Here is a 25,788-nt window from a genome sequence, read left to right on the forward strand (position 1 = left end):
GGAAGTCTTCCTGACCTTGTAATTGGTTGTAAGTGTCTATATAAAGACCCCTTTGATTTCACCCTTGTGTCCAGACCATTCTTCTGCTCCCTCAGATGGTCATAATCCCATGGTTTTCCTGAATCAGGACTACATTCTGACTGTCTACATGTGATGCTCCTGCAGCTAGTAGGAGGATACATTGAGATTAATGATTTTCACTCTGGGCCGGGAAATTGTTCTCATCTTTGTGTCAGACTTGTCTACTTATGGTTGGGCCTGCACTTGCAGTATGGCTATGGGACCACAACTGGGTTCATATGCTCTCTGCCACCCATAGAATCCCTAGACATTTCTTCTGCATGACATCTCCCCAGATGCTTTGGCTTTTGCCATTAACACACAGTATGGTATGGCGCATGGGTCGGAGTGCAGTTTCACCTGTGCTGATGTTACACTGTCCTACACATGTTTCATGAGGGATGTTGGCCTGAATACCATCAGCCTGTACAATATCCAAACTATATATTAGCCCCTGCTTCAGAGACCTACCTGTGCACTCGGGTATATTGCAGTTCACACCTGCACACATTGGCACAACAGGATTCCAACCAGCCTCTTACTCCACCCTACTGCACATGGCTCGCCTAGCCACTCTTTACAAGCCGAGTTGAGTTGTTTCAAATACAGCAGACTTTCCCTTTGCACCCGCAATTACACAGCAGTGGCACACATTGGCCTATTTTGCTTTGGGCTTCTTGCTATCCCTGTGTGACATGCAGCTATGTGTTGGGCTCTTAGGTATTGTGAATGGGGTACATATCAACTTGTGTTGTTCAGAACTTCTGAATGGGTCCACACAAGGCATGTTTCAACATGCACGGTTGACGCCATGTTCTTTGTATTACTGTATGACACGCATGTGCGACATCTGGCAGCATGCCACTTAGTATCCTGGAGAAGTAGGAAGTATGGTCCTGTGACCATACGGAATGACTACTGCTGGTTTGGATATGGGTGTCTCTAGTTGTGCCGGTCCAGGTATGATGACTGGTGCGCAAGGAGAGCACCCATATGAGAAGGAATATATTGGTATGGGTTCTACATTTCTTCATAGACTGCTATTTTGAGGTCTGCATTTTTTATGAATTTTGGTCATCATGAATTCAGCCATTTTCTTTTAATGGGTGGTCGGAGGGCACATGTCCCCTCAGCTCACAACCCCACGCCCACACCCCTGTAATGCCCTACCCCTAAATACACGTGCGTATTTATATGAAATTCGTCGATTTTGCCAAAAGTGCATAAAAAAAATGTGTCTTTTAAATAGCAGTCTGTGAAAACAGTATAGTGATTTAAGTGTACGTCATTGAAGTGTGCATACTCACCAAGACTTTGTAGGGATCCAGCACAAACCTTTGCCATCCCAGTGCCAGATGTGGAGATTGTGTACAATGTTCCAGCAACCTCCTTCATGGCCTCGGCACCAGTGGGTCGGCAGCCATTTTCTTTATCTGTTGTCTAGACAGCAGCGTCCTTATCCTCCCCCGTGGCTAATTCCACCTTTTCTGGGATTCTTCCATGGTGCGAGGTTGGGCGGCTAGTGCAGCGACCTTTACGCAACATGCTGCCAAGCTGCAAGTTTAACAGCTGAACTTTTGGCACTGTATGTGCCTCAAACAAGAGGAGGTGCTTCTTTTGGGAGGTATGCAGTCATACGTTAGGCAAACAAAAAATACACAGGCTTAAAAGAAAGAAATGTTAAATTTGATATGTATCTGGCTGGGAGAGATTTGAAATGAGGGATGGGGACGCGTGTGAAACCCGATGTTGCCCTGATGTCTCAATGCAAAGATACTTCCCCACCACGCAACCTGGCTAAACCCACTGTTTCCACAATCAATAATAAGCGACCCACTGCTTCAACATACAACACTGTGTCACAGTATCACTGCACTGCCAGATGAGACTACTGCTTCAAAACAAATGTGTATGGCCACAGCACAAAGCCAGGTTTGGCCCACTTCCTGTATTCGCAGCCAGAGGTGCCCACTGCCTCGACACAGAACCGATGAGACCCACTACCCGAACACAAAATGGCTCTAACCCGCTTCCTCCCCACACTACCAAGTGGGACTAGTGTGTCTACACTGAACAGATGAGACCCATTGCTCTCAACACACAACCAATTGATGTTCACAGTTGTACATCATAACCCCACCATGGTCAGAGTGGTATCACATCTGTATGAGGTACTCTGCCTCAAAACACAACCAATGAGACCCAATGCCTACACACACAACAGGTGAGAATTTCGGAACGTATAACCATTTAAAACCCACATTGTCTACACACAGACCCTTAGACCTACTGTCTCAACATTTAACACATTGAGACCACTGCTTCAACAGACAATCAGGTGAGGGTAGCAGTGTCTATGCAGAATCAGGTGAGCACCTAAGTGACTGTGCCCAACATGGGTAGACTTGCATACAAGTGGTGAGATCTACTGCCTCAACACACAATCATTGAACCCCCTGCTTGAAACCTTTATGTGCCAGGCTTCAGTTTTCCCATTTGTAAATCAGGACACATATTTAACCACAGGGCTCTTAAGACAGTAATATAAAACCAGGTGAGACAAACAGCCTCAACGCAGCAGATAAGCATAGCTGCCTCAAAATACATCTAGGTTGAGACCTACTATCTCCACGAACAAATAAGCAATGATTGAAAATGTTTTTTATGCTGTTAGAGAGAGTGCAGTTTTGTGTTGCTCCATGCCATGAATGAACTGTTGAGATTTTACATAGTATGATACTGGTTTGCTCTGTGTTTTTTGTGGCCAGGTTACACAACTAAGCGTAGAAATGTGTTCAATCAAAGAAGAACGTGACCGACTGCGATCGATATCAGAGGATAAAGGGCCCAAGGAGCAACTAGCGAAGGCGATCCGAGACCGCGATGAAGCCATCGCCAAGTAAGAACACATATAATGAATGCAGTGGATGGACAGGCAAGGTGTTGGAATGGGAGATGGAGTGAGAGTGAGCAGGAAGGTGCATTTAGGTTCGTGGTCCTGCTCTTTAATCCAGGGTTAGAGGAAAACTTTGGCCATTTATCAAATATTTCAGATTTGAAGAGTTGAGCTCCTGGAAAGGCCAGGCCACACTGGATGTCATGTCTTGAGCATGCTTTAAGTGGATGGAGATAGACAAGTGTCATGAACCAAACATACATCTATGTGTTGTTTATGAGGGAAAGAACGGGATAGACATACTGTGCCTAATTCTTAAAATTCAGGCATTTCAAATATCAGTTCACCCAAGCAAGTGTTAGGTATAATACAGTCTGTAGTGCCAAACGGCAGCAATGTCTGCAGCCCAGTTGTATTTTACCTAACTATGTGAACCCACATTTACCTTGAAATATACTTGCTCATGTTTAAAGACTGTGCACTAGCACCTTCGTTTTTCTTGAAGGTGCAAAATGGTGGGGATGGGTGTAACACCCTGAAACAATGTTTCCCCAGATTTTACTGCATCTGCACCACTTTGAAACAGATACCCTGCAAGGAGTGGGAAAAACAAAATGTAAAACAAATAGTGTCCAATCTATGGACACTCCCGTCCCCTGCACACCTTAATGCTGATGAAACAGCCCAACAGTTAATTAAAAAAATTGAATTTAACAAAATTCAAGAATCAATTCAAGACAATAATCAAAATTCCATTGGAGTCTTCCAATTTTCTTACGCATTCAATTCACTGCAAGTAGTACTCTAAGCGTTTTGGGGATATATACCGCTTCTTCAGGAGCAGAATTCTGCAGATAAAAGAATACACAAACCAATTTTGAAGGGATTGTGTCCTCCGACGTATTCCTTATCTTTGATATAATCCATTCCAGCTTGCTGGCCTCGGAATTTTTTCCAGTCGAGGGTGCTGCACGTCGACGTCCCTCGAGTCGATGTCCCTCGACAGCCTCCGTATCGGCGCCGAAGTCATCATGAGTACAACTAGACTTGTGCAGCGTCCGTTGCTCAGTTCCGTTTTTCCGCACTTCGTGTGCCTCGGAAACGTAACGCTCGGTTCCTTTCTTCATAAAAATCTTCTTTTTGTTTGAGAATACTAAATTTAATGATGGCATCTTCTTTCGAACCATCGACTCCATGGTCCGGTTTTAAAAAATGTTGCGACTGTGGGAAGAAAATGTCTTTAACGGATCCTCACAGGATCTGTTTGTGGTGCCTGGGATCGGAGCACTATTGTTCGGAGTGTGAGGACTGTATGTCCATGACGGCGAAAGCCTTGAAGGAGCATAAGGGGAAGCTAGAAAGAGGTAAGGCTTTTAAAACTTCTACCCCTTCAAAAGTTTCTTCGGCTCAGTCGAGGCATTCGTCTCCTCTTCGTCAAAAGAAACATTCTCGATCGAGATCTCGAAGCGGTTCCCATCATTCTTCGAGATCGAGACATTCTAAGAAGAGGCACCATAGATCTCAATCTTCTTCCTCTAGTTCCCCGGAAAGGGTCACCTGCCCCAAGTTCCCCGGAAAGGGTCACCTGCCCCACGAAACACAGCTCTCCGGCTAAGTGGGAGGAATTCTGCAAAAAAATGCTTAGCGTTTTTCGAGAAAGCGGCCTCGACCCCCCTCGGAGATATCTAAAGGTGATACCCTGGGTGAAAGACCCAAAAAATCAAAACGCTGCGAGTCGTTGCACCCGGCAAATAAAAATACTCGAAAGCGGCATGAACCCTCGAGTAAGGGCAATAAGACTGCGTCATCGACGCCGTCATCGAAGATTCCTTCGACACACAAATCTGCGTCATCAACGCCATTGTCGAAGCGACTGTCGATGTATAAATCTGCCTCATTGATGCCGTCTTCGATGCCGTCGTCAACCCCGATGAAGGATAAGTCTAGGACTGCCTCTACGTCACAGGCACCCGAGGTGTCGAAAGCCCCGACCATGACGTTGAGATTGCCATCGACAATCTCGACGACGCCGAGTAGGATTCTGATCCTCTTGAGTTCATCCAGGCCTTTTCCGACGTTTTTAACGCCTTTTACAGGATTGTCGAAGCTTACAACGTCCACAACCATGACGTTTTCTAAGGCGGTAACAACAAATTTGGCTCCTTCTTCTCTAGAAATGGGTTTTACTCCATATCCTTACTTTAGAGCCTTGTCCTCCATATATGAAGAAGGGGAGGACTCTGACAATGAGAGACATGTTGGTCTACAAAGGACTACAGTACCCATTCCAGATGAATTGATCTCTGAAGAAAATAGGTTAAAAGACTTACAGGAGTCTCTACATGAGGCAAGTGGTATAGATACATCTCCAGACGTAGAGTTTGCTAGACCAGAATCTGGAGAACATGCTCAGATACCTTATAGGGCTCTAATGGCTAGAATAATTGAATTTATGGGGTGGACTACACCTACACCTTCTTTTCAGCAAGATGACCTTACTGATATATTGGATAAAAGATCCCAAGAGGATCCTGTTGTTCCTTTTCATGCTGCTCTGCAAAGGAAAATATCTTCAAATTGAGAGACTCCTGAAGTTATCCCTGCAGTAAATAAGAAACTATCTGCTAAATACAGAGTATCAGCTTCAGATCCAGAATATCTAAGTAAATATCCAACTCCAGAAAGTTTAGTTGTGCAGGCAGCGACTTCATCAAACAGTAAGTCAGCATACCCCACTATTCTACAAGACAGAGATGATAAAAGATTTGACGCCATGTCAAAAAAAGTCTTTTCGGGATGTAGTATGGCACTTAAATCTAGCAACGCCACTTGCACGCTAGCAAGATTCAGCCACACACTTTGGGAGTGTGCTTCATCTGCGGTGACTGTCACCCAGAAGGGGAAGAACGGGAAGCATTCTTAAACATCATCAGGGATGGTAAGGATGCAATGTGTGAGTCCCTTCAAACAGGCATTGACTCTGCTGACAGCATCAGCAGGGCCATGGCGGCGAGTACCACAATCCGCAGATTTGCGTGGTTGCGGAAGTCTGGGTTTGCTCCAGATGTGCAAGCCACACTTCTGAATATGCCCTTTGACAGCACTTCTCTCTTTGGAAAGAAGGCTGAGGACAGCCTGGAGAAATTGCAAACATCCAAAGCAGCAGCGAAATCCCTTGCGGCTGCAATCGGGCAAACTCCAAATCGCCCCACAGGTACATCCTGGAAGGGTAAGTCCTTTCGCTTTTACTCTGCATTCGGAAAAGGCAGAGGACAGCCAGCTCAAAGGGGCCAGAGACGATTCACCCATGGTGGACGGGGAAAAGGTATGAAATCCGCAACAGCGGGTGCTACTTTACCCTCAGCATCTGCGAGAGCCGCTTCTAAACCCCTCTGAGGTCTCCCCTCACAAGACACCAGTAGGGGGCAGGTTAACTCAACATCTGGCAGAATGGCAGGCTATTACGTCAGATGCTTGAGCATAGGAGATAGTTGCCCAAAGTTACTGCCTGCTTTCCTACAAACCCCTCAGAGTCATCCACCAGGGAACAACTCTTTGAAGTTTCCAGACCCGCTCCTTATCCAGGAGATTTCAGAGCTGCTAGAGAAAGGTGCCATAGAACCGGTACCTGTAGCGGAGAGGAACAAGGGTTGGTATTTCCCTACTTTCTAGTACCAAAGAAGGACAGAGGATTGAGACCCACCTTGGACTTGCGAGAATTGAACAAATTCCTCAGGAAAGACAAGTTTAAGATGGTAACCCTTTCTCAGATCCTTCAGGCCCTCCAGCTTCAGGACTGGTTGGTATCTCTAGACCTTCAGGATGCTTATTTCCATGTGCCAATCCATCTCAAACACAGGAAATACCTGAGGTTCGCAATTGGCAACTCTCACTATCAATTTCGAGTTCTGCCATTTGGGCTGACCTCCACCCGAGGCTCTTTACCAAGCTAATGGCGGTTGTGGCTGCAAGTCTAAGGAGGGAAGGGATTCACGTCTACCCCTACCTGGACGACTGGTTGACCAGAGCAGTATCCCCGGAACAAGCTCAGATCCATCTAGATTATGTTTGCCGCTTCCTTCACAAGCTGGGCTTCTCCCTCAACTTAAAGAAGTCACAGATGATACCATCACAGAGACTCATTGGAGCAGTCCTGGACACATCCCTGGGAAAAGCCGCGCCACCAGAGGTGAGGGCTCAAGATATTCTACAGATGGTCACCAGGTTTCGAAATGCCCAACGTCTACCAGCCTTCGACTTTTTGAGGTTGCTCAGCCTCATGGCATCCTGCATCTTCCTAGTGCCAGAGGCTCGCCTGAGAATGAGATCCCTCCAGTGGGCACTGAGGACCCAGTGGTCACAGTTCTCAGGGAGAATGTCAGATCTCCTACTAATTCCAGACCAAGTAGCTCGAGACCTTCATTGATGGGCCTGTCGGGAGAACATCTTAAAAGGAGAACAGTTTTGGCAACCATGGCCAGAGATAACAGTAGTCACGGATGCTTCACTCACAGGGTGGGGAGCCCATGCCAACGACTTGACCATCAGCGGTTGGTGGTCTCCATCGGAGTCCAGGCTACACATCAACCTATTGGAGCTGAGAGCGATCAGACTAGCGTTGAAAGCTTTCCTGCCATCAGTACAGGGAAAAAATTATCTGATAATGACGGACAGCAAAGTGGCCATGCACTACCTCAACAAAAGAGGAGGCGTAGGGTCATTGCCTCTGTGCAGAGAGGCAATGCAGCTCTGGTTTTGGGCAATTCAAGAAGGAATCTCTCTATCAGAAGTTCACCTAGCCAGAGAGAAGAACTTGACGGTGGATGCTCTGAACAGGCAGAGCACACTCTCCCACGAGGGGGAACTAGCTCAGGAAGTCCTTCAAGAGATCTTCACCCTTTGGGGAACCCCTCAAGTGGATCTGTTTGCCACCAGTATCAACAGGAAGTGCGATCAGTATTGTTCAAGGGAATTTCCCCCGAGAGGAGCTCTAGGGGATGCGTTCGTAGTGGACTGGTAAAATCCACTTCTGTACGCGGTTCCTCCAGTCCCTGTCATTCCTCAAATGATCAGGAAGTTAAGAAGAATCTGGAAACCCTTGATCCTAATTGCCCCGGATTGGGCCAGGAGAACGTGGTACCCGGATCTTCTAGGCATGTTCATCTGCTCTCCGATTCGTATTCCGCAAAGAGAGGATCTTCTCTCGCAGAAGGGAGGTCAGATTCTCCATCCGGATATCAAAACCCTCAACCTTCACGCCTGGTTTCTGAAAGGTTGAGATACAAGGATTGGGATCTCCCGGATGACGTCATGGAGGTGTTACTTTCAGCCAGAAGGCCAGCAACAAAGACTTTATACCGCTGCAGTTGGAACAAATTTTGCAGCTGGTGTGGAGAAAAGAATATTGAACCCTTTTCATGTAATACACCGATGGTGTTATCTTCCTTGCTTTACTTAGAAAATTCAGGTCTCCAAGTTGGTACTATCAAGGGCTACCTCGCAGCGCTGTCAATCTTTAAGAGTACTGCTGAGGAGCCTTCATATTACAAATTACCCTTAGTAATTCAATTTCTGAAAGGATTAACTCATGTTTATCCCCCAAAACCTTTTCAAGTTCCATTGTGGTACCTAAACCTAGTCTTAAAGTTTCTGATGGGTACTCCATTTGAACCACTTCATTCCTGTTCATTAAGGTTTCTCACTCTTAAAACAGTTTTTCTAGTGGCTCTAACTTCTGCCAGAAGAGTGAGCGAATTACAAGCTCTATCTTGCAAACCTCCTCATACAATCTTTCATAAAGATAAGGTTGTTTTACAAGTTAAGCCCAATTTTCTCCCAAAGGGGGTCTCTGAGTTCCACATTACTCAGAAAATAACTTTACCCTTCTTCTATCCTCCCCATCCAGGGAAAAAGGAAGAGAGATTACACAGGCTGGATCCAAGGTGTGCCTTAAGCTTTTACATAAGCAGACTTGCAAGAATCAGACAAGCAGACCAATTGTTTGTGGGATATGCAGGACACAAATTAGGTCTGCCAATTACAAAACAAACCATTTCAAGATGGATTATTTTAACTATTATAGAATGCTATAAATTGGCAGGAAAAGAGCCCCCAAAACATCTTAGGGCTCATTCAACCAGGGGTATCGCAGCCTCTTCGGCTCTCCAAAGAGGAGTTCCAATTAAGGACATATGTGCAGCTGCCACATGGTCGTCCGCACACACATTTACCACATTTTACAGCCTTGATTCCTCCTCTAGTCAGGAGACAACATTTGGAAAAGCTGTGTTGCATTCTATACATCTTTAAAGGGAAACATTTCATTTTTACTCATGCCTCCTCTATATACTACTGCTATGGGAGTCTATCAAAGATAAGGAATACGTCAGAGGACACAATCCCTTCGAAGAACAAGTTACTTACCAAACTGGTAACCTTCTTTCGATGGGATGTTCCTCCGATGCATTCCTTATCGCCCCTCCCATCCATCCCCGCAGTAAAACTTCCCTTGTAGTTGCAGCTTACGCTCCTTCAAGGTTACTAACCAATTCATGCAAAGCAAATCTAAACTTCAAAACGGAACTGAGCAACGGACGCTGCGCAAGTCTATTTGTACTCATGATGATGTTGGCGCCGAATCAGAGGCTGTCGAGGGACACCGACTCGAGGGACGTCGACGCGAAGAGCGCCCTCTACTGGAAAACATTTCCGAGGCCAGCAAGCTGGAATGGACTATATCAAAGATAAGCAATACGTCGGAGGAACATCCCATCGAAAGAACGTTACCAGTTTGGTAAGTAACTTGTTCTTCTTATCTATACCATTTTTTCACATATATACAATGTTGTATAGATCCACCTGGTTACCATTCCATAAGGTTTACATACTAAGTTTCGTTATACACCGTGAATATCCCTAGTATATGTGGTAGACCAAATAACTGCTGATGTAAGTCAAAGCCAGCTATTAGTCAACCAATGATATTCTCAATGTGTTTAGAGCCAACACTTAGTGGTCACCCAAATCAGTGAAGTGGGTAGGTAGTGTCCTAGGGCCTACCCTGTGAAGTCAAATGTCGTTCACGCAGATATGATTTTCAATGGGGACCAAACTATAAAGAAAACAAGTTATTAAAATGCATGGTCATAATTTCAGCTTCTAGTTACTTTTTCCACGTATAGATTTAAATCTATCATCCAAAGCTCATCTAAACTTTTCAATGATTCTCCATTAGCTCAGCCCGTAGGTGTACTGAATGCTCCCTCCCGGACTTCTAACTGTTCGCCAACTTCGGATCTGTTGCCCTGAATGCAGATTCTATAATCATAAAGTTGGAATATCTTGTTAGAATCTTATAATAATAACGACCGCTAATCTTGTGTCATAGAGTTCACTTGTTATCGAGCAGAGTTGGTATGTATTTGTTCCTTTACCTTAAATAATAGAGTCCACAGAGCATGTTCGCCGCCGGTATCCTATCCTAGTCGCGTACAGACTGAATTGTTACTTCCCTTTAAACTACTTTATGAAGTGGTCACGTGAGCTCATCCGCATCACGTTTAGTCGTGATATCACTTTCCAAACCGGTCACATGAGCACATATGTATCACATAGATCTGTGATTTTATCATCCTATCCCTCCCGTGTTATTCAGGCGTGCATATTGGCGTGGGGTAATGGAGCAGTGATTTTAAGCGGGTCTCAGAACTTTCTATGTAGTTTTATTATGTAAATACAAACTTAGACTGAACACATTTTACTGAAGATATATTTAAGTGATGTCCAACAGGGCTCTAATCCTGGAGTCTAGAGCGGAACCCAAATTACACTGTTAACTGAAAAGCACTTATCCATGCTATAGTGTATTTGATAGGTAATGTATAGATGCTGTTCACCCTAACTCCTGCAAAACCCATCCATCACATGGGAATGCAGTTTCAGCCCATATATTTTATACAGGTCGTAGTCCCAGCGTTTCCCATTCGATGTGGTGTATAGTATACCAATTAGATGAAACAGTTCCCTTCAGTGAGTGCATAGTTCATAGCATCATACCATAAACAAAAATTAATAGTTGGAGTAACATAAATAATACACAGAAATGAATACATAAAAAACAAAAATAGTTCCTTGGTGGGACTTAATAGGTGTGCAATTCATAACAAACTGTTATATTCTCAATTTGTTTCACTATTACATACACATACTTTCAGCATTCTTTTTGGTAAAACACACTTGGACAGATAATATTGATCTTTGACAAGTTCCAATTAATACACAGGTGCTTTCGTGATCATAACTTAGAGAAAACCCTTCAACTAATGCCATGTAAACTTTACAAAATGTATTTTCCATATTCAACTCTCATATCTGTAGGTAATATGTTACAGGTACTCTTCATCCACAATCTACATACCAACTGATTTCTACTCAATTACCAATTAGATGAAACAGTTCAGACAGAATTCTTCATTCATCCCCTTAGGGTGTACCGTGTCCAACAAGTGAATCCAAAACATTTCTCTCAGTGACAGACGAGTATTAATGTCGACTATTAAAGTCACCCCTCACTACAGTATTGTAAATTGCCGGTGATTTCATATTCTTACAGGGCACACTGGACATATGTTCCGTCCACCTCTCTCGGGCTGTCCTTGCTGTTTGCCCCACAAATGGGGACATTTGAATCTATATTATAACACCAGATGTTGTGCAAGTTGCATAGTCGAAAAGATAAATCTTCTTTCCTGTATGGGGATGTGAAATACTCTTAGCTTTTGATATGTTATTACAATGGCTACATGAAAGGCAGGGAAATGTACCCTTCTTTTGTGTTCTTAACACTGATTGTCTTTCCCTTTGGGGTCTCTCAGCCCGCACCAATTTTTCTCTTAAATGTATACCTCGTTTGTAGGCCATCATTGGAGGTGTAGGGAACAGCATGATCAGTATAGGATTGTGTTGTAAAATACACCAATTGTTTTTAAGTATATTGCCAATTTGAAAATTGTGGAGATGTATAGCAACGGTGTCTCTGTATCTTTATATTTGGTTTGTAGTAACGACTCCTTCGGTACCTTCAGTATCTCTTCAGGGTATCCTCTATTGCTAAATATTTGGCTGAGGTCAATACATTCCTTATTAAAGATTTCTGGATCTGAGATAATTCTTTTAAGTCTTAACATCTGACTGTAGGGCAGGCTCTTGGTCATGGCTTTAGGGTTAAAATGTGTATGGTGTAATAGGTTGTTAACATCAGTTGGTGTGTGGTATATTGTGGTGATCACTTTGTTCTCTACAATTGAAAGTTGGATAGCTAAAACATTTAGATCTGGTGTCCCTATTTCTAAAGTGAACTTAATGTGAGAGTGTACTTGGTTCACGTATTCAAAAAAAGCTGTCAACTCTTGTTTAGATCAACACCAAATACCAAAGATGTCATCAATATACCTTTTCCAAGTCAGTATCTTGTTTGACCATACAGGATGTTCTAGTACAAATGTTTTTTCAAAAAAATACTTCAATATATTGGCATATGCTGGGGCCATTGCTGACCCCATTGATGTTCCTGATGCTTGTGCATAATATTTACCCAGGTATCGAAAATAATTGTTGAATAAGATGATGTTAATCAATTCAATGATACATTGTTTCTCACCTCTAACGCTCTCTGAGTTCAACAGTATCCACTCTATAGCCTTGATTCCCTCATTATGAGGAATGGATGTGTATAGGCTACTCGCATCGAGAGAGAAGAGAAGACACTCCGGTGTCAAGGTCTCAATCTCATTTATACACTTCAAAAAGTCTGTGATGTCCCTCAAGTATTCAAGTATGCGGGGATCCCTTGAAGAAGGGGAATATATCCCCAAAAAGTGTAGAGTACTACTGGCTGTGATTTTAATGTGTAAAAGAACATTGAATAAAGAAAATTGGAAGACTCCAATGGAACTTTGAATATTATTTGAATAAAGAAAATTGGAAGACTCCAATGGAACTTTGAATATTATACACTGGTCCTCATTACGAGTGTGCCGGTCCGGTAACAACGGTGGCGGTAAGCCTACCGGCACCGTTGTTACCGGACCGGCACACTAAGAGTCTTTGGGCGGGCGCCGTCCCCGCCCAACAGGGCGGGACGGCACCCATCCGCAGACTTTCACAGAAGCAATGGCACCATTATTAACGGTGTTGGTGCTTCCGTCATCCCCATTGAGTCCTATTGGACTCAATGGGAATGGGGATTAACAATTTCCCGGTGCCTGACTTCCAGGAACACCAGGCTCGTAATCCCGTGGTGTTTCCGTGAAGACAGGCGCCAGGAAAAACTCACAAGTCCGGCGGCAGTCTGCTGGTTTTACCGGCGCGGCTACCGCTGGACTTGTAATGAGGCCCACTGTCTCGAATTTATGTTTTGTTAAATTAAAAATTAACTGTTTGGCTGTTTCATCAGCATTTAGGTGTGTAGGGGATGGGATTGTTCATATATTGAACACTATTTGTTTCATATTTTGTTACGGCTTTGTGTCAGGGCTGGTACTCCTCCCCTGCACCCATACTTTTACTGAATTTTTTACTTTTAGGTTAAGACTAGACAAACTTATCTGGTGTGCACTGATTGATGTTGATTTTTTGTAGGAGCGGGAAACATAGCAGGATATCCACTCTGTGCGTTTCCCTTCTCCCTGCACGCAACATGATATGTATGTATGGTTTTTAAAAAGCTCAAACCTAGCTCGGAAGCAACAGAGTGCTATACGTAGGGGACAAGCCGCATGTGCCTCTGCCCAAGTCAGTGTTCAAGTGCCGGGGTGGGGGAGCAGGGATGCCTAAGGACTCTTTTTTAGAGTATGCTTAAAGCAGACAGGGTCCGTAGGGATCTGCTGTGATATTACTGCATGCTTTTTCAAGGCGGCCGTAATTTCAGATCTCTGCCTTATGTGCACACAGAGTAAAGAGGCATGGGAACCCGGGGTATGTCTTGATTCGCTGTGCCTCTTTACAGCCCTTACCAAAAAAAGACTTGTAGGGCCCACACTGCAAAGGCAATAGCAGTAGAGTGCATGAGACCAACTTGAACACTTTGCCACACAGCGTTTTCTGAACAATACTTCATTCCTAACTCCCAGATCCACATTACTTAACTTGCCTTGAGAAGGAACCTTCGGGTTCTAAACACATGTCGGCTGACCACTCTTTAGAACATGTGTCTACCTAATGAACATTAAAGAAACACACCTTCACACACTGCATTCAGCGTGTAAATCTTTGTAGTCACAAGATTCAATGAAACTTTCTTGCTGCGAGGTAACCAGGAACTCCTACTATTTCCTTTTGAAAGTGACTTACCGACTCAGTACACTGGATAACTGTCACAGTAGTTAATGGTCCAGAACATGACTGAGCAGAGGCCTGGCAATGTTTGTCTTGCCAGTGCCCCTTTCGTCCTGAGTCCTAAATACCCAAGGCTGCAAGTCCCCAACAGCAGCTCTCACCTACGATACAGGCTTTCAAAGAATAGGGCAAGTGAAGCATACAAGCTCCGTACAGAAACACCTCCCATCCTTTGGGTAAGCTGTACAAATTAGTATATATGTATTAGGGTGTGCATACTTATTTTTGCTAGGGTGTGTATTGAAACTAATCAAAAGCCAGAGAGAACTGATTTGCATTAATTGATTAGAATCGTTTCATGCTGAATGACTATCAGAGACACATTTAAAATGTAAAATGTGGTAATTCTCCCAAAATGCTCTTTGCTTTTATGCAAACCACTAGGATTGGGGGTCCCTGGAGAGATACGGTGCTGCTCGCCATAGGATGGGGCTCCATTCATAAGTCCCTCTGCCCCCACCCACCCCACGAAGGTGGATGGCTGTTCCCAGAGTACATCTTTCCCATTTCCAGCACTGATAATTGCAAACTTTGAGAGTCCAATGCTCTAGGATTACAAGAGCACCTAGAGACCATGCATTCCAAATGAGTGAGGACATGCTGCTGTCACACTCAGTGCCACTGACTAGGTGGGAGTTGGAGGTTTTTGCCCTCATCCCTGTAAAATACAGTGGGCAGGAATACCACTAGTGAAAGCAACCACAGACCCATAATTTCCCATCCCCCTCTTACTACAGACCGTTTTTCTTGCTTATCTGTGACAGCGGCTGTAGGGCAGTTGCCAGCAGTAGACAGATACTGGAGCTGATATGACAGCGGTAAGTGGATCGCTGGGAGCACAGGGCCTCTGGGGAGGTGGCACTATTGCAGGCGGGGAGGCCTCTGAAGCGCAGCGGTATGGGGCATGCCATTGTGACCCACCTGCTGCACCGGCAGCAGCCCTGCTATTGCAGGCCTGATCTAGCAGTGAGGCGACAAACACCCTGCTCCCCGTTTAGTAGACTGCGCAGTTGCAGGTCTCATTGAAGGAGAGGCCGGCATGGAACCAGCATCTCCATGGTGGCCTGGCGCAGACTGGACCCAGCCGACCCAGTCTGCATCCTGGTATTTAAACAGCCTTTTAACCTGCTAATGCAAGTTAAGGATGTGAGTATACAACAATGGAGGGCAGGAAGTGTACTGAAAAAGAAAATAGGGCTTCCTCCTCGTCAGGTTCCCTTGATAAAAGAAGGCACTGCAGCCACAAATAATCTAGGAGACATATGTCTGAGGAGGCGGTCTGCCTTGTACAAAGATTGTACAAAGATCAGTGGCTGAGGCCATGCATGCCACCATTCCAAATGTTTGCATGCCCCATTGTTAGCGATATTATCCGTTTGATGCTTGATCCCCTCTCCTAGTGGGACCCCCCCCCCAAGCACTTTTTGCTGGACTTCTGGACATTTTTCTTGTTCTCCTGAATCAGGGGAGCCTTTTTCCCCTCATTCATTCTTTCTTGCTTTGATCATGGAACCCTGTTCATTGTGTCATACTTTATATTATAGAGTCCTGCTTTCCTCCATACCTTTTTAAAGGCATCTGTGTTTCACCTTTGCAGCCCACAACGCCCTATGTGCAGTGTTGCTGGGAGCCCTTTGGGCTCTCCTTTTTATATTCTTTTTTCCTTAAGAACTACTGTTTTTAAGGTTAGAGGAATATTTTGTATCCTTCTTAGCTTTTACTTTTGAGAGATCAGCACACACCACCCTACGTGCAGTGCTAAATTGATATTGTCACGATTCATGGACGAACTCACCACCCGCTACGCAAACTGCGTATGCCTTTGCTGTCCTCCCGGCACCCCTTGGGGTGCCATGGCACCTCCAAGAACGCCGTAAATCTGTGCATCATATGCTGATCACAGCGCGTTCACGCCAGAGACTACTCCCTGTTGTCAAGGCAATCTGACATGCAGCAGGACTTCTGCAAGTACTACCAACACAGCGAAAGCATAAAGAACCAAAACTCCATGGCACTGATACTACTAACTAATGTAAGTTCCCTCGCGTTCTACCATTGAATTATTGCTGGGTTTGGCAGAACGGTAAGTCCCCACTCCCCATTGGTGCCATTTGGGAATTTCCCATTCCCCATTGGGCTCAATGGGGAATATTCGGCGCTAACACCGCCGGCGGTAATGGCGCTGAAAATCGGCAAAATCGATGCGGATTTGAGGGTAAATCCGCCAAGCCGTGATTTGGTGGACCCTTAAATGCGGCAGTAATAGCGTTACCGCCGCATTTAAGGGTTACTGCCAAACTCGTGATGAGGCCCAAGGTAAAGTTCCAAAGGATACTTCGATTATAAGTAAGACAGAGGTTCGTGACCCTTGGCTCTGCTTTCTGGCTACTCTGTGGATTATGCATTGATTGGTACCTGCCTTCGGTCTATCCTGGTTTCCGAACCCTGCTTCTGTTAAAAGGATTGTATTTCTGATCTCCCCTAATTCTGTACTTACGTTTGTTTAACTTTCATCAACTGGTGTATCCTGCGTGGAAGTGTGAAACAGCAGAATTTCCTTATCGTTTGGAACCAGCTTTGTGCACAGAACTTTGGACGCTACGCAGCTTATGCAGTTGTGCACTCGGGTTCTCGTTAGTGCATCCTCGTTCCGGCTGGGGGCTGGTCCCTATTAACATTACTAACCTTCCCTTCCGCATTAGTACTCTCTCCAGTTGTGTGCTCCCTCATTGAACTTTTCAAAATTCCTTTGATTACCACTTTTGAATCAAACCTGAGTTTTTTTCCACCAGAATTCACCTACTATTCTTTAGGCTGACGTCCAGTACTATACAGGTTATTTTTTTCCCCAAAATCTGTAGATTTACTTCTTTCAAGCAGATCCATATTTCTTTGTAGCCTGGCGTTATACCTGGTGTTTTTTTTGTTTGTTGCTCTTTCGTCTGAATCGTAGCTCTGTCTGCATTATTCAACAGACAGGGCAATGCTTCATAAGAAAGGTTGCCCTCCTAGAGAAGGCCCTACGATAGGGTGTGTCAAGGAAGAATCAGTTGACAAATTCCTAGTGGTCATTTACCGATTCCCTGACACCTGCAGCTCCCCTCGTGAGTATTGACAGATATCTAGTATCCCCTTTCTCTCAGATCCTGTAACATTTCTGTTACAGTAACAGCCCTATAGTTATGGCTGGTGGCAGTGAACGTGTTCTACCGATTTTTGTGCTATTTTTGCCCACAGGCTGTATTCACAGCTGCCGCTATGAACAGGAGGATGACCTTTGTTCCAACATGGTGGCTCCTTTCTTTTTTCGCCATTTCTTGTATGGTTTTCTTTCTGGGTCCTTCTACCATCCTGGGAGGGGAGATCCTGATTTCAGTTTTGTCTTCGGCGGGAACCCTTTGTGTAGCCTGCAGAGGCTCTGGTGTGTGTCTGTGAGGATACGAAGCATGGGAGGATAGCAAAGCTCTGCTATCCTTTGTCTTCTGGTGTGCCTGAAAGGAACCAGTTCCCACTGGGGGTCTGGCTGTCCTGATTGGACAGCCATTTGCCCCTTTCTGTAAACTGCAGGCAGAGTTTGCAGAGGATGAGTGTGGAATCCTAATAAAAGATGAGGTTCCTGAGGCAGAAGGCAAATCAGCCATTGGAACAGAAGATCCGAAGAAGAAGATGACCAGAGACACCTGCAGCCCCTTTCAACGACCGTGAAGAGACCACTGCTGTCCTGACCCTGTTTTTGAATCGCCAGAGGAGCTCTGACAAGGACCGCTTCTTCCCTTTGGCTGGTGGGACCAACTAGCCATAAGGCGACCTGCAGAACGAGCCACCCCCCAACGTGCTTTGACATTCCTGGCAAGGGGACCTCCGACCCAATTGCAGTTCTGAGAACTGAGAACTTTGTTGAGCTCCATTTATACCCCCAGAGGCAAGATCGCCCTCCTCTCCTCAAAGTCCCCTCACCAGAGTGCAGGACCAATGAATCGAAGCAGATTGACCGGGCGGAAAACGTTCATCCTTGGAAATTGTAAAAAGGTGCCAAAACTGCAGACCGATGTGAAAGTACGAAGAATTCCTTGCTCAGAGTCCTTGCTCTTGACTGCTACTGCAACATCCCTTCCAGGGTCTCTCCTTTCATCACCACAAACAAGGAACAGGAGACCGGGTCCACCGGTGTTGCACCATGAAAGAATCCAGCTGCATCTTCTTCATCACTCCTCAGGTACTGTGGGACTCAGGGTAGTACTTACCTCAAGCCATTTTGTCACTCATGTGTTACTGGAGTGCTGATTCCAGTGTTTGGTTGTTCACCCATACCATTCACCCAGGCCTAATGCTTGTGCGCCTATAGGCAGCCCTTTCCACAGACCCTGATAGCATTTTGACCAACAAAAGCATTCTACTTACTTATAATCGAAGTATCCTTTGGAACCTTACCTTGGGCTTCATCACGAGTTTGGCAGTAACCCTTAAATGCGGTAGTAACGCTATTACTGCCGCATTTAAGGGTCCACCAAATCACGGGCTTGGTGGATTTACCCCCAGCTCTGAACTGGGGGCAAATCTGCCGCGAATTTGCCGATTTTCGGCGCGATTACCGCCAGCGGTGTTAGTGCCGAACATTCCCCATTGGGCGCAATGGGGAATGGGAAATTCCCAAATGGGCCTAATGGGGATGGGGACTTACCGTTCTGCCAAACCGGTGATCCAGCGCTAATAGCACCGGGGGTTTGGCGGTAGGGCTAATAGCCCCGGCGGTGATACTGCCGGGGTTAGCGCCCAACTCGTGATGAAGCCCCTTGTCTGCTGCTGTGTCTGACTTGCATTCTCTCCAAAAGGACTTTGAAGAACTCATGACTAGTTAGGGATGGACTGCTAAAGCCCTCTGACCATTGAAAAGTATTATAAACCTATGAAGGTAGTGAACTGCTATTTCTGGTGTTGAATAACCCTTTTTATTCCTACAGCACAACATTTTCTGAGTGACTATAATAAGTGATTTTACTTACCATTTGAACTGTGTTCATGAACTGTACATTTCATTACTATTGGTTTACTCACCTGAAGTATAAATGATGTTTTTGATTGTGTTGATTAGTTTAAATAGTACTTACTTACCTGAATATAACTTGAGTATGAGTTTCTTTGGGCCTATGTATTTACTGAGTTCATTGTACTTACCTACAGCTCACATCCTCCTCCTAAGATAAGCGTAGCTGCTCTGCCATTCTACCAATCCTTTGGGTAGTACAGACTTATTCTAAGAGTTGGGCCTGTATACCAATGGATAGTTCTATAGAGTCTCACCTGTTGGTAGAGTTCAGGAAAACTCCCCTAAAACCCATCGCTTCTACAGTACAGAAAAGAGCTCAAGACATTCCTACTTCAAGGAATGGCTCTGCCCCAAAATCTAGGTCCACGCTCCATGCGCTCACCATTCTAGCGGAGACTCAGTGATCTGCTCCCCACTGGCCCCTCCCCTGGTTGCTTGTAGATCCCTTGCTGCCAATTGCTCACGCTCGCCCTCCCCTGTCAACTCCCAACTCCCTTTTTTCACTGTGTTCTTCCCCCTATGATTGTAAAGCGCTCTGTTGCTTTGTGCTCGATAAATACACTAATAATAATAATAATTATAATAATTATAATAATAATAATAACAATGTTGATGGGGTGCAACCTGTCCAGGAGACAACAGGTCCGTGTTTCTTGGGGATGCAGCGAGTGAGTCTTGCAGCCAATGTCCAGGAGGATAATTCAGACCCTAGTTAATGGAGCAGAGGAAGCTGCAGTCATTTTCTCTGACAAATATATAAAGAAAGAAGATCTGAAAATAATCTTGGATCATATGAGGGCTAACCTGCATTTTCCATTCGCAGCAGTGTACATGGAAAAGAAATGGTTGGAGCAATTAAGGGAGCTATTAACCAGCTATTGTTGAAAGAATGGAGAGATACAGAAAAACATCCTTTCCATGATATCTATACAAACTATACCCCCTGGAACGTTTTGACCAGTACTCAGGGACTGTTAAGGCAGGCCCAGAACTTATTGGTCAGAATATTTCTTCAGATGAACCACTGCCTATGGACCCAGTGCATAGGATGAAGGAGAAGGCCCTGAAACGCACCTATTCAGCTCTGAATCCCATTCTCAGGCCAGGTTCTTACTTTGCCTCTGTGACTTGATATTTTGAAGAGGGTTTTACTTAAGAATAAGCAGGCTCAATATCTGCCTGACATTAACTATGATATTTTTGGAGCGGCTGCATCTGTAGGTACCTTTACCATTGTGGCCAGGAGACAGCTATGGCTCAGATTATGGAAGACGGCAATGTTTCATTTTTATGTGGAAATGCAATGTGTATTCCAATCATTCATATTCATATGCATAGGATGCATGGCTGGATTTAAGAGTTAGTAAGAGCATGTGATCTTATCACACATGCTTACTGAAGACATCTCAAGTAGTCAATGTGAGACACTCAATGACTCCTGGCTTTTACTCTTCAATTTAAATGTAATTATATTTCGGTTTCTATTTCATTTTGGGTGACAGAGATAGACCGATTCTGGTACTTGTAGGCTTGGGTTTTATGATAGCAAAATAAAACTACAAATACTCTAGAAGAATACAGAATGATGTAAGCTTGCAAGTCAGAGCATGTCTAACGTCTCGCCGTATTTGGAAACGGCGCAACCGCAAGAAAATATGATCTTGGGCCTGCCTGCACCTTTTTACATGGGGACGACTAATATGCAAATCAGCGTTTGCCCTGCAAACAAAAAGCGCAGTCTGGTCCAACCCTCTAGGCCTACACGGGGACACAAGCAACCCCAGCCATGTTCCTGCTTTGGGATCTAGCAGTTGGGCCCAAGGGCTCACATAGGCAGCAAGACTGAGAGGGATTTGCATATGAAGGTCGAGAAGGCTGTCTAGTGCACACCACTGATGATCGCTTCAGGGTCTTCCATCTATCACGGTTTGGTTTTAGTTTGTCACCCTAAGAGAGTGTATGCTGTGGTAGGTAAGAGGCAGGTGAGTTTTGGTATTTCTGCAGACATTTTATTCAAATAATATGTTAAAAGGTCTGCCTGTCCCTATTCTATGGGTTACCCTACCTAACACAGTTAACTAGGGTGCTCGCCAGCTGTTGTAAAGTCCAAAGCAAAATGTCTGTCCTCCATCCAAAGCTAAGCTACACTGACAGAATCACTAAGACAAAATAAAAAAAAGGCTAAGATAAAGACTCCCTTCTCCTGGATGGGCTTCCCCAGCCTCAATATATGGCTCTTACATAGTCTTTGGCTATTTCTTGTATTGGCTTGTTTAGTTCTTTTAAGGGATTTGCCCACTACTTTCTGGCCTTTGTAGCCTTCTCCTCTTTGGCGCTCTTGGCTTTAGATTTTCTCTTTTTATGTTTTTCGCAAGTGTCTCTGAAAGTTACTCCGTTTCTGAAATCTCTGGGGCAATAAACTTATTTTGCAGTAAGGTAAACTGTAATTTCTGATCCCTCACCTTTGGAAACTAACCTGATCGATCCTTTTTAGTGTCTGTTAAATCAAATGTCAACGTAAAAACGTCAGCGTTTGGTATCTGAACATTAACAGATTCCGTTGCATTTGAAAGGAGCGCCATCTACTGGCCAATATGATGAGTCACTGAGGTCGATAATCATGATATAGCTATTTTACCAGTCTGCTGGCCTGCTTTACAAAAGCATATTTCAGTGGGAAAGTGCCATTGAAAAACGCTTTGTAAATCGGGTCCTGTGGCTCAATTAGGTCCATCCAGGACCCAGTGTGTTAATTAAATGTTTATGGCGTTAATGTTACAAAATACACAACATTACATTTTAATAACAAACCTTAATCGTATACCATTTAGGAAAAAATAATTGAGCTTTAACAAAATGAATGCAGGAATTTGTAGCGACTGCATTGTGCGAGTAAAAATGCGTTCGTTGGTTTTCAAAAATCGAGGAACCTCTGATGGACTCTAAAGGTCAGCGGGAAGAGCGTTCCAAATAGTGAGAGGCCTGTCCCTGCAGTAGTTGAAGTATGCAGAAAAAGTACTGGAACTATGCCATCCCATCTCGCCCCCAATATGAAACAATAACAAACCGCCTGCCTGGCAGCTGTCTCACCTTCACTCAACTCCCTCTACCTCCACACAAACCGCCTACCTGAAGTATTCCCTCTCCTCCGCCCCAACCCCCAACACAACCCCATTTAGTAATGTGATCCTAAAAGATATCTGTGTTTTACAATTGTACCATCAAGACTGGAAGAAGCACAACAAAAGAAAATGCATTGTATGATCACCTGCTGGTAGTCTGTGTGACGAATCCCTAGATGTCATCACTTTACCCCTGGAGGCAGGGGGGTACACAGTGGGAGAATCTCATGGGAAAGACTCCCCCTCTGGGAACCGACATCTAGGGAGAACACCCTCCCAATTACCCCTCCTCAACCTACACCTGTGGTACACCTCAAGAACATACCCAACCACCCCATGTACCTGTGCAGGGCCAGTGGCATAAGATCCACTGGGACAAGGAAGAGTAGGGACTACCTAAAGATGACTCCCTTGACAAGTACTGAGATGAGAAGAAAGTGCGGAAACAATGATGAGCCATTATGAGAACTTGAATGAGCATTCTAGTTATCAGTGCCCGTTCAGAATAAAGAGGAAGGAAGGGCTTACTTGTGTGTGGAGCCCTCCATGGAGGAACCACAAGCAAGGAAGTGGTACAGCGTAGAACAGAGCAGAGACCGCTGGTCAGGACGTGAACTAGGGAGCTATGACATCCCTATTTGGTCCAACGAGGAAACGACCACACAGAAAACGGTCCAGGCGTGTGAGGATCCTGGACGGTGCACACAAGTACAGACGCATATGCTGTGAGCAACTACATGCTGGGGAGCCGCCATAGCCCACCAGAGAACAAGAGAAACCGGGGATAGACCAAAGCCCGGAGAAGCCCAGACCTACTGGTGAAAGCAAGCAAGAACCCAAAAGGTACCAGGGTTGCTGGAACGGTTGGTGAAGGTGGTGGAGTCGTTGAGGATTCCAAACACACCAAGCAGGGGCGAGGAGGGAAATCCTGGGAAAACAGCACACCCACGGTTCTTGGTCCCTCACCCACAATAGAAGTGAGTGAGCCATAGAGAAACTAGGGTCTGGGACCCGTACCCACAAAAGAAGTCCAAAGTCATCTTCTTTGTGACAGTACCTAGCGGGAGAGTGAACCAGTTGTGCCAAAACTAAAGTATAAGAGAAGCCAGGGCAAGGGAGTCATTCCTCTTGATGCTGTGAAAAGGGGAAACTTAAAATACAAATAGGATTTTTTCCAAAATGTCAGGATAGCTTCACTTTAGCGGAAAAGGGCCTTTCTAATATTGGGAGGCCCCATAATGTCTGTACCATCCACTGTAGGCTCATGTTCTCTCCAGCCCCTGAAATGCCCCTTCTTGTCCTGTAGTGTAAAAGGGGGGATTCTTTAGTGGGACATTGCAGGCTTTCTGGGTTCTCGTACCCCAAGACTAACTCAGTGGCATAGTCTTAATAGCAGATGAGTCAATGGGAGTAGTCAGCAGGGGGAACTGAAAAAGCATTTCTGGAGGCCTGCTTTAACTGGGTTCCTCTCTGATCTTGTTGTAACCTCCCTAGCTCACTCTTGTTCTTCTTCACGACTTCTGGTCCTGCCTACCTGGCCTCCGGAACCTTCCTCTCTTGCCTCACTATAGGACAGCCCTCTCCCTTTCATTCCTTCCTTCACCTCCTAATATTCTTAACTACCTCCTCTCTGGTGCCCTCTTCACCTCCTGAGGCGTTCCCCACTATCTTCTCTCTTAATGTCACCTCTGCGCTTCCCTCACTGATTTTGCATCATCCAACCCACTAGCTTCTCCTCCTGATAGTATCACATTTGCTTGCCTCTGTAACTTAATGTTACCACTTCTTCATCCTCTGACCAGACACTAACTAACTAACGAAATATTTTTTATATAGCGCAACTCTCACCCAAAGGTCTCACTCAACAAAATGTTAACGCTTCCACCTCCTCTACAACACTGTCACTACCTGATGCTACCACTTGCGCCACCTACATTTGGCACCTTATGTTACCACCCCCTCCTGACCTAAGCTATCTCAGAATGTTGCAGTAGCTGCTGAGCCCACAGACCCCTAAGTTTGTAGACCGCAGCCACTTAACTATTCCCGCTATGTCCCTTACGCTCCCAAGGGAAAGAGGAATAGGATACAATAACAAAGATCAGGCTCTCACTGGAATCCTGTGCAAGAATTGAAAAAGAAAAAAAAAGCTTTCCGTACCTGCCCTTACTTTGTCTTAGTTTGTACTGCCCTCCCCAGACTGGAAAAAGCGCAGAGGCGAGAGGTCCAAAAGTGTATTCCTTTTACTTTGTTAGGCAGAATCCTGTGCAGTGCCCTTAGGGACCACTACACACAATTAAGACTGCAGGTGGTAGTACAATTTCACCTTTGGTACAAGCCTATACTACACTGTTAAAGTGGTAGCAGTAGTGGAGCAAGCAGACCTATCTCAAGAGTAAATGAGCAGTAGTAGAGATTAAACAAAGGACCACAATTACTGTGACTCAAGCAAACACTGACTAAAGGTTTCAGGTATAAAATACAAGTACATTTATTTTAAACCACCAGTTGTAAAACACTTCACTTCTATAAATTCGAAACCACACGTAAAATACCCTACACACAACCAATTCCACTTGTTCCAGTAAATTCAAGATAAGTACATTAGGATTTGACAGACCGGTGTTGCGATACTAATGCTTACCCGTGGATATAAATGCTCACAAAGTTAAAACACACTTTGTACTTAAGAATTTCAAACAGGTGAAAAGTGAATAAAAATCATAGGCAATACTTTTTCAAGGCAAGGGGTCTCGAGGACTTGTGCAAAGATACAGATTAAAGTCAATAGGCCTGCGCCAGTGTCAATGGAGCAGATGCTCAGTTGTTGAGGATGACACATTGAACAGTTCGGGACTCGAGATGCCAAGAGTTCGTAAAGATTGTCAAATGGAAGCAAAAGTTATAAGAGGTAGGGAAGAAAGAACAAATCTTTGTGCAGGAAAAGGGTTCACCCCGATTCCGGCTGGTCAGGCAGAGAGACCGACCAAATGTGCAAGTGCCTTATTCCGTTGGTGAAAAGCTGGTGCCACGGCAGTTGTTCCTGGTTGTTCCAAAGCACAAAAATCAAGCCAGCGGATATGTAAATAAGTCTACTGAAAGAAGCACAATCTCACCAGCAGTCGGGAGTGGTCCCTCTATAAACTCCTCAGATCACTGCACATAATTCACAAAAACATTTATGTAAAATTTGTTTTCCTTTATTTAATTAGAAACATTAAAATGATTATTAAATAAGTCAGAGCTCATACATGAATAAGAGTAAATGT

The 25,788-nt window shown here is 44.8% G+C and overlaps 1 protein-coding gene across 4 annotated transcripts in view; it reads left to right on the forward strand.

The window, feature by feature from the left end:
• BICDL1 (BICD family like cargo adaptor 1) overlaps nucleotides 1-25,788 on the forward strand; it is a 620,165-nt gene that overhangs the window by 487,589 nt on the left and 106,788 nt on the right. For all 4 annotated transcript variants that reach the window (XR_011276216.1, XM_069619731.1, XM_069619732.1 and 1 more), the window contains one exon: nucleotides 2,829-2,959. Coding sequence is in view for 3 of the 4 variants with exons in the window: in XM_069619731.1 (XP_069475832.1) it covers nucleotides 2,829-2,959 (131 nt within the window). In the remaining variant the exon portion in view is untranslated. The remainder of the gene's footprint in view (nucleotides 1-2,828; nucleotides 2,960-25,788) is intronic.

This window comes from Ambystoma mexicanum, chromosome 10 (assembly GCF_040938575.1).
Source record: "Ambystoma mexicanum isolate Mex_15411 chromosome 10, UKY_AmexF1_1, whole genome shotgun sequence".
Lineage (NCBI taxonomy): Eukaryota > Metazoa > Chordata > Amphibia > Caudata > Ambystomatidae > Ambystoma > Ambystoma mexicanum.